The sequence below is a fragment of the Curcuma longa genome, chromosome 6 (assembly GCF_044706935.1).
Source record: "Curcuma longa cultivar G26 ecotype Majalengka, Jawa Barat chromosome 6, ITB_CL_G26_1.1, whole genome shotgun sequence".
NCBI lineage: Eukaryota > Viridiplantae > Streptophyta > Magnoliopsida > Zingiberales > Zingiberaceae > Curcuma > Curcuma longa.
The window spans coordinates 2,759,909-2,769,906 of NC_133866.1; the positions used below are offsets into that span (position 1 = coordinate 2,759,909).

The 9,998-nt window shown below is 49.5% G+C and overlaps 1 protein-coding gene across 1 annotated transcript; it reads left to right on the plus strand.

The window, feature by feature from the left end:
• Window positions 1–4,152: 4,152 nt before the first annotated feature.
• Window positions 4,153–4,563, plus strand: LOC141831119 (uncharacterized). Its single transcript, XM_074718547.1, has one exon. The coding sequence runs from the start codon at window positions 4,153–4,155 to the stop codon at window positions 4,561–4,563; it is 411 nt and encodes a 136-aa protein (XP_074574648.1).
• The last annotated feature ends 5,435 nt before the right edge of the window (window positions 4,564–9,998 follow it).

Below are 9,998 nucleotides of genomic sequence, written 5' to 3' on the forward strand. Positions count from 1 at the left end.
TAAACTTTCTCAACCCTCGGACCAACCCAAGCCCGCCGCGGGCCAACCCACGTGGGTCCTAGGCCTAGGCAAGCCAATCCACCTCAACCCATTTTAAGATGGGTTGATCAACTTGTGGACTCGACCGCGACTCCAATACACCGTTGCCAAGGATTGATCAACTTGTGGACTCGACCGCGAGGTGCGAATATATATGTATGTTAGATGCCTATCAAGGCTATCATCAGATTCCACTAGATGTAACTGATCAGGACAAGGCTAGCTTTATAACAGCCGATGACACCTTTTGTTACACCGTTATGCCGTTTGGACTAAAAAATGCAGGAGCTACTTATCAATGCCTGATGGACCGAGTGTTCCAGCATCAGCAAGGGTGGAACATCGAAGTATATGTTGACGACATCCTGATCAAAATGACCCGGGGTGAATCTCTTATATCCGACATCGATGAGACTTATGACACGTTGCGGCGGTACGGGCTCAAGTTGAATCTGGCTAAGTGCCTCTTCGGCATTTGAGTCGGTCGATTTCTCGGATACATTGTAACCGAGAGGAGAATCGAAGCTAACCCAGAGAAAATACAAGCTCTGGCACAGATGGCCCCTCCCCGAAACCTCTGGGAGGCCCAAAGACTTGTCGGTCGCATAACAGCCTTGTCTTGATTCATCTCCCATTCGACGGAGCGCAGTCTCCCTTTCTTCAAAATCCTGAGGAAGGCTCAACGGTTCGAATGGAATGCCGAATGCGACCGAGCCTTTGAAGAACTCAAGGCTTACCTGACTCAGCTGGCCCGGCTGGCAAAACCACTCCCAGGCGAACCACTCTAGATGTACCTTTCCGCCACCGACTCGGTGGCCAGTTCGGTTCTAGTAAAGAATGAAGGACAATGCCAACAACCCATATACTTCTCCAGCCACCTGTTGAAGGACGTCGAGACCCGGTATAGCAGCTTAGAGAAGTTAATCTGGATCTTGGTTCTATCCACTCGGCGACTTCGACCATACTTCCTTTCCCATCCGGTAACCGTGTTGATGAATAGTAATCTGGGGCAGATACTCACTCAACCAAGTCCTCCGACCGACTCATTAAGTGGACTATGGAACTCGGTGAATACGACATCCAATACCAACCCCGCGCAGCGATCAAGGCTCAAGCGTTGGCCAAGTGCCTCGCCGAAGTGCCCCAAAGCGGCTCGGAGGAGGAATGGAAAGTATATGTAGACGGGTCATCTAACAAGCAAGGAAGCAGAGTCGGGGTGCTCCGGGCCCCCCCCCAAGGGGGAAGAAATTCGATTCTCCATGCGGCTAAGTTTCAAAGCCTCGAACAATGAGGCGGAGTACGAAGCAGCTCTCGTGGGCCTTCAAGCAGCCAAAAGAATGGGAGCGGCCCGGGTGCAACTCCTTTCGGACTCTTAGCTGGTGTCTCAGCAGGTAGAAGGAAATTACAAAATCAAGAATGATCGGCTCCGCCGATACGCCGAAGCCTTCACAAAGTTGAGGACGGAGTTCAAGGAGGTCAGCCTCCTAAAGATTCCCCGAACCGAGAACTACAAAGCTGATGAGCTAGCCCGAGTGGCCAACTCCGTCACCGAATGGATGGAAGAGGTGCCGATTACGCAAGTAGCATGGATAGCACAGATAGACCAGCCATTCGGGATGGTTGAGCCAGATGATTGGAGGACTCAATACTTACGTTCCTCCGAACCGACGAGACACCCGGGGATCCGGATCAGGCCCGCCTCCTCAAAAGAAGAGCCCCCCGATTCACCTTAATCGGAGATCAATTGTATCGGCGAGCCTTCTCCCGACCACTGCTCAAGTGTCTCGGACCCGAAGATGCAGAGTACGTGCTGAAGGAAGCTCACCAAGGCTGCTGCAGCAATCATCCAGGGGGCCGATCTCTGGCGCGGAAAGTTCTCCTGGCCGGGTACTTATGGCCGACTCTCCAGGCGGACTCGGTGAAGCTGGTGTCAACTTGCATCCATTGTCAAAAATATCAACCTTTCATGAAGCACCTGACGGAACAACTGAAGACAGCCACTACCTCGTGCCCATTTGACCAGTGGAGAATGGATATAGTCGGACCCTTCCCGATAGGACTGACAACCCTAGATTTGCTATGCAAATGTCACGAGTAGGGTTGTAAATTATTTTTTAATTATCGAAAACCCACGATAAACACAAGCAAGCAAGTATAGGGGCCTCGAGTCGTATTTTTCCAAGGACTAGTAGAAAATTGCTTAAATTGAGCTTCCGACGTCGTTCTTTTTGGGGTTTTCAAATGTAAATGAGTTTTGATGTTTTTCAAATGAATTATAAATTCAAAATCAGTAAATGAAACAATTAAAACTAGGTGTGAAACAATCTAAGTATCAACCTAAACTAAATAGTATCCAAACAAACTCATCATGACACCTATGGGATTCACCTACTAGCTTGAATGAGACTAAGGTTTATGAGTCTAGAATGCAATGCACCGAAGCGATTGGAAGTTGTTGAAACCAACCAGCTAAATCCTAGAATGCAATGAAAACACTTAAACGATGCTATCCTAAATCTGAAACGTCAAGAATAAGTTGGCACGGAACAGTGACTTGCAGAAACCGAAAGTATCAGAATTGCCAAATGATGTTGCTCCAATTGAAATCAGAAAACTAAATCACTAAAGACTATCAAACAAACAACACAATTAATGATTATAACTAAACAAATTGAATTCAAGAACAGTTCTAAGTGTTAAATGTTCAAAAACAGAATTGACAGAAAGCAAGAAAACAGTAAAAACATGAAGCAGAAATCGGATTCTCCCTTCCAATTCAATCTCCTCCTTGCCGTCACACAAGGCCTGATCAAGGATCAGAAATCCCAATTAGATTCTCACGAACCAAGCTTGGCTTGCTCCGAATCAACTCCGAAGAACCAGCTCAGAAACCCTCCTCCTTGCCGCGCCGAACAGAGCTAAGAACAGAGTCTTTCATGTTCTGAAAATCCAGCTGAAAATCTTTGAAATTACTTGCAATGTGATGCTCCGAAATCATCAAGACCACTTAGAGAACCCCTCCTCCTGATCTTGATAGCTCTGATGGGTTAGATTTGAAGAATTCAGCTGGAAATGGTGGCGGCACATTATCCTCCGGCGAGACCCTCAACCGAATGAAACTTCCGTCAATTGTTGCTAAACAAACGTCGTGATTGCCCTCTGGAATCCGGAAATCAACTTGGAAGGAAGAAATCCAAGCTTCCCTAAAAAAACCGCATCGAAAAAGAAAGAAAAATGAAGGAAAACGAAGAAGATCGGCGGCGCTGCTGGGTGCTATAGTAACGCTACAGTAACCGCGATTTTTAGGTTACTGTAGCTTTCTCATTAAAGCTGGGGTACTGTAGCAGTGGGTTCGGTTAGCCTGACTTGAGTCTGAGTTAGCCATTTCAATCAAATTCACTCAATTTAGCTCCAAATTGGCTCCGGTTCGCATGGGTTCCATCCTAATCGCACTTGAGTCTTGATTCATGAAGTTGGATCGATCAATTGGGTTAATCTTGGCTTGATTCGATCATGGTTGAACTTGATCTCGGTTCAATTTGAGTCCTACAACCAATTAAACTCAATTAATGTAAAATTCACCATTAAATCATGAAAATTATAATCAAGCCTCAAATTATGCAATATATCACAATTAAAGTTAAATCGATTCAATAAATAATTATTTTCATGTAAAAACCCAAAAATAAATCGATTAAAAATCAATAAAACCCTAACTCATCAAACCTCAACAGAAGAAGTTCTTACTGGTCGCGGTGGATTACTTCTACAAGTGGGTAGAAGCCGAAGCCTTAGCCCGAATCACCGAGGATGTGGTACTGAAGTTCCTATGGAAAAACATCATGTGTAGATATGGCATCCCGCACTGCCTCGTCTCGGATAACGGGCGACAATTTCAAGGTAAGAAGCTTCAGGAGTGGTGCAAAGGAACTCGGCATCCAGCAGACCTTCACTTCGGTGGCATACCCACAGAGCAACAGGCAAATCGAGCTCGTCAATCGGGAGATAGTGCGAGGACTCAAGACCAAGTTAGATCACGAAGGAGGGAGTTGGGTTGAAAAATTGCCCTGTATTCTCTAGGCCTACCGCACGACGCCAAGGGAAAGCACCGGTATGACGCCTTTTCATTTAGTATATGACAGAGAAGCGGTGGTCCCTATGGAGGTTGGAGTCGAGTCGGATCGGCGACGGTGCTATGATGCCGACAACAGCAACCGAAGGATCATGGAGCTGGACCTCATTTCGGAAGCCCGAGACCGAGCCGCCACTCGGTTGACCGCCTACCGACAGCGCATGTGCCACACATACAACAGGCGAGTCATCCCTCGAGCTTTCCAAGTTGGAGATATAGTGTGGAAGAAAGTCAAACCAGTTGGGGATGTCGGCAAGCTCGAGCCACCATGGGAAGGTCCGTACCGGGTCATTAAGAAAACGAGCTTCGACGCCTACTACCTGGTGGATTTAGCAGGGAAGGATTTGGTGCGGCCATGGAACGCAACCCACCTGCGACCATATTGGACTTGATGGGCTCGCGAAAATTCCTTACTTTCCTTATGCCCCCTTGTACTCTCTACTGTAAACATGCATAACAATGAAATTACTTTTCATCCAACGCTTGTCCCGTCTCATCAAAACTCCACCCCCTAGAGTCCTCACACTCAGGTCTCGGACCTGCTCCATCAGCAATCATCCTTTTCAAGGTTCAACCTCTCCCGACTCGGACATAGTTGGGATCGAGCTCTTAGGTCTTGGACCTGCTCCATCAGCAATCGCCCTTTTCAGGGTTCAACCTCTCCCGACTCGGACATAGTCGGGATCGAGCTCTCAGGTCTCGGACTTGCTCCATCAGCAATCGCCCTTTTCAGGGTTCAACCTCTCCCAACTCGGACATAGTCGGGATCGAGCTCTCAGGTCTCGGACCTGCTCCATCAAAATCGCCCTTTTCAAGATTCAACCTCTCCCGACTCGGATATAGTCGGGATCGAGCTCTCAGATCTCAGACCTGCTCCATCAGCAATCGTCCTTTTCAGGGTTCAAACTCTCCCGACTCGAACACAATCGGGATCGAGCTCTTAGGTCTTAGACCTACTCCATGGGGGTGACACCGACTCCACTCTTGGAGAGGGAACAGAGCACTCAGAGACAGAAGGCGTGCCCGAAGACCTCAGCATAGTAACCCATGATAAACTATAACCCATGATAAACTATAACCCATGATAAACTACAAGGCAAAAGGTTCCATCAATTTCAAAATTTGGAGAGTGCTACAAGGAGTCTCCTGCTAAGTCTACATCACCTCTCATCCTCTCCTCTCTGACTCGGGCAACTCGGCCCAAACTTTGCCTATGTTTAAGAATTCTAGAGGGGTGTCGGGAGAAAACAATCCCGCCTCGTACACCTGCTTCAACGTCCCGTCGAAACCATGCTCCAGCATCTGAGCAGTCTTCTCCTAGAACGGTCGTTGTACTCCTTCGATTCCAGCCAGGCCTCCTTGGCAGCTTGCACCCGCCCGGGCTCCCCCTCTTTGTATGTGGCAAGCTCGCCCCGTACACCGGCGACCGAGTCCTCCAGGGCCTTCTTCTCCTCAGCCAAGTCTTTCACCCATTTCTTCAGGACGGCCGACTCCTCGAGCACTCGGGACAGCTCCTTGCCCCACTGGACCAGTTGATCCCGGACCTGTTTCAGCTCTTCTTGGTCCTTAGCCCGAGCAGCTGCGGTCTCTTGCTCCAGACCCTCCGCCATCTCCTGGGCCTTCAGCAATTCGGCCCTGTAATGGGCGACCTCCTCGCCACTCTTGGCGGCTGCAGCCCGCGCCTCCCCCAGTTCGCGAAGCCGATTGGAGTCTTGAGCTCTCAAGGCCTACAACTGCCACTCCATCACTCCAAACTGGCGATTCAGATAAAGTAGTCGGGAGTGCATCTCCATATGCTCAACCCAAAACTGCACAAGAAAACATAGGCCTCGTTAACTGTGGAAAAAAAATAAGGTCGAAGAGAGCCGAGTGGACTTACCCGCAGGATATGGAAGTTTGCCTGGTAGCTCAGCTCCGAGGTGTTGATCCCCTGGAAGGAGTCCGCGTTGCATATCGCGCGAACTCGGTTCATCATATCCATCATCTCCTCCGTTGTGAAGGGTGCGTCAACCGCCACCCGAGTCATCTACATCGACCTGAAGTCCATGGCAGACGAGGAAGGTCGGGCCGCCCCCTCCGAGCCAGCCGAACCCGACCCTGTCGTTCCCCCGATGACCGATGCTGAAGCTGCAGCCATTGGCGTTGCTCCCGAAGGCGACGCCACTTCCGTAGTCGGTGTCGCTACCTTCTCGATAACGGTCGTCGGCTCGGTAGCGATCGTCGGCTCGAGCACCCTCGGCTCCGTCACGGCGCTAGGTGACGCAATCCCTCCCACATCCGTATCCGCGCATACCACCTCGGCCAGTGCCGATTGTAGTGGAGATCCCGACTCGGAGGCGAGACCGGACCCCCCTACGCCCGCAGTGCTTGGGGCAGGAGGATGCCCCTTGGACGCTCAAGATTTCTTGAGCCGCTTCTCTTCGTGGCGGGGCGAGCTGGACTTCTTGGGCCGCTTCTCCTCGCGACAGGGTGAGCGAGAACGGTGGTGCTTCTTCTTGGAACGGGAGGAAGGAGTCTTCGTTGACCGACTCCCCTCCCCAGCTATCTCTTTCCCCTTCTCAGTCGGGGGGTGCGGTTCTCCTGATTCCTCGACCGCAGTACCTCCTCCCGAACGGAGGTCTTGTGCCCCGTCGGCTCGGTGACCTGCCCCGTGTCTGCAAGTGTCGCGGTAACCGTTGGCCCCACGGGATTGGGCCCCGGAGCGGTAGCCGACTTGGTGGGTGTGACTAGTGCTTCCAACGACGCCCGGTTCCATTTCAAGAATTTGTTGACGGACGCGGCCATCCAAACGTCGTCTGTAGATAAGAAAAAAGAAACTAAGTTAGTCCTTACAAAAGTCCGAGTAAAGATAGGACTTACCGAGTGCTTCAGGAAGCTCAGCAGCGATGGGACTTAAGTGTGCTTTGAAGAGAAGCCCCTCCTCGCCCACTAACTTGTTGACATCGAACTTGAGGCCCTTCAACGACTCGGACGCCTCCAAGTAAACCGAATTCTTCTATAGGGCTTCAGGGCAGGTGGATCCAGGAGCTCCTTCTGCCACTCAGTCGAAAAGTCGAATGGACTCGGGGGAGAAAGATAGAAAAATTTTGGATGCCAGCCCTTGTGAGAAGTCGGGTACTTGTCTAAAAAGTTGAAGCCCGATTTCACATTAAAGAAAAAGACACTATCTTTCTTCTTCTTCGGGTAGAAGAAGAAATGAAAGACGGCCGGATCCAAGGGGATTTGGTACATCTGGAATACTAGGACAACTCCGCAGAGGAGTCGAAACAAGTTGGGTGCTAGTTGGTTCAAGGGAATCTGGAAGTACTCGGCGACTTCTTGGAAGAACGTCGGAATCGGGAATCGAAGCCCGCTCTCTAACTGACCTTGGAAGAAGGTCAAGAAACCGGGCAAAGGGTTGTTTGGACGATGGTGACGCTCGGGAACCTCGATCCTATATTGACTCGGGATTTCATACTTGAGCCTAAACTCTGACCTAGACTTGGCAGTAAACGTACTAGATATGGACTCGTACCAACAGCTTGCAGGCTCATCGGATGTCATTCCTAACCTTAGACTAACCTCTGGGGACATGATGGAGAGAAGGAAACGAAGGCAAGAAGGAAGAAGGAGAGCTTACTTGGCGCAAAGGAAGGAGGGAGACTAAGGACGGAGGACCGTCAAAGGCGAAGACCGACGGAAGGCGGAGAAGGGAGACGATGATGCAGGCGCTACGCGCCTGCCGTCGCCGCTACGCGCCTGCCGTCGCCGCTATATTTATACCGAAATCCTACTGGTCCGGAGCCGTCTGATCAAGCGGTGGAAAAAGACGGGATTGACCCACGGCCGTCCGATGGATCACATTTCCCAGGTAAGATCCTCATCATTATTATAATGATTCGCCTATCCCATCGGACACCACACTTCATTAACCCACATCTCGGAAAAGACTCATGCCATGCCGATCACATGCCCACCGTCCTGGCGAACCATTGTCGCCCTGACACGTGTCTGCTTCGCATGCCTAATTGATTTCAAAGGTATCGTCCATTGGAGCTCGACTCGGACTCGGGCCCCACTCGGTCTAGTCAGTCTGACTCACGCCTCTTTCGACTAGACTCGTGGGGAGGCTGGTGTTATGGTCGTAAGGAGCGGATCCCGGTTCACCCCCTTGGGGTTACCGAACTGAGTCGATGGCCACCAAGGCCCAGACCAAGTCCGGCGCCCACAAGCACCCGAGTCGGATCCTCAAAACAGGTCCAAGCCGGATCCTCAAGGCAGACCCTTCGATGTCAATGGGATCGGCCTTCAGCCTATACCTGAGTCGAATTCTCGAGGCCGACCCTTTGATGTAAATTGAATCGGCCTTTGGCCCACGCCCGAGCTGAGTCGACCCCCTCCGATTTCACTCCCACCGGATCCCTTGCTCCCTTATCCCGCCTCGGCTTAATCCTAATAGTCTTACTGTGTCCTTCCCTCGTTGTCCTCCTCCACTGCAGACCACTCCTTCACCATACGATACGGGTGACGTCCCTCTGACACCTCCTCTACTGTAAAATACCCAAAACTGGTAGGGCTTATTTGTAAATAAGCTTAATAGGTTATCGGGTTGTGGATATAAGGTAAGGTTTTAAACCCTTTAACCCGTTTAGTTGGAAAATCCTATAAGAATCCTACAATGGCCAAAAACCCCTAATCGCTGCTTCTCTTCCCCACTCGCCCGACGCCGCCGCCTCCCTCACCAGCCGAAGTCGACGCCGACGCACGGAGAAAAGGCCAGCCGCCGCCACCACCTCCTTCCCTCCTCTACTGCTGCTCTGCCGCTGCCCGAAACCAACAACCAGAGCCGCCGCCGCTTCCCTGCCTCCGCGAACTAGCATCACCGCCGCTGCGTGAAGACGAGCCGCCTTCTGCCTGATCGCCGCTCTACTGCCGACCAACTCCGCCGTCGCCCAGCCACCGCTCCTCTGCTCGACGTTGTCCCGAACCAGCACCGCCAGCCTTGCTCAGCAACGCCGCCGCTTGCCTTGCTCAGCACCGACACCACCATCCTTTGCATCCAGCCGCAAGAAGAAAATTCAAACCCGAGTTTCTGATCGAGGTAAGTTTGTTAGGATCTAATTGAATTAGATGTTAAAGTTTACAAGCCGTAGGTTGACGGGAATCAGGTTTCTGTTGAAATCGGTGGAACTAGATATTTTGGGTGTGTTCCTATTGGAGCCGGTTCTGTGACAGTTTGTTCATCAATTAGATATTAGTGTCCTGGATCAATGTGGTAGGAATCAATTAGGATTTGGTTAAGTTTGGTATGAGAGTAAATAAGACCTGACTTAAGGTTAGGATTGAAATTTAATTAAAGTCACTGTTGGATTTGATAAGAGTGGTTTAGATACAGTTAAAATTTAATGAAATTGATTAGAGTAAGGTTACTGTTTGATCAAGTAGTGGTTAATGTTGGATTTGTAAAAGTATTTGTTAGGGTTTAGTTAATTAATCATTGGTTATGTTAATGAATTAATTAGATTGACTAATTAATTTTAATTAGTTGATAGGTTATTTAGTTTTGTTAGATTAAATCGTTGATAATTAATTAGGTTTTATATAAATTATTAGATGGGTAATTAATAAATTAACGAAAGTTGTTGGTTAATTACAGTTGGTTAATCTATAAATGTAGATTGGTTCTAATTGAAATATGTTTAGTTAAGGGGGTTGATAATGATTTCACATATCATAGTTGTTAATAAAATTCAATATGTTATTGTAGTTAGTAAGTATTAGTTATTGTAAATTGCAGGACTTTAATCTAGCGATCCTGCAAGACACGGAGGATTTTATTAGGGTGTAT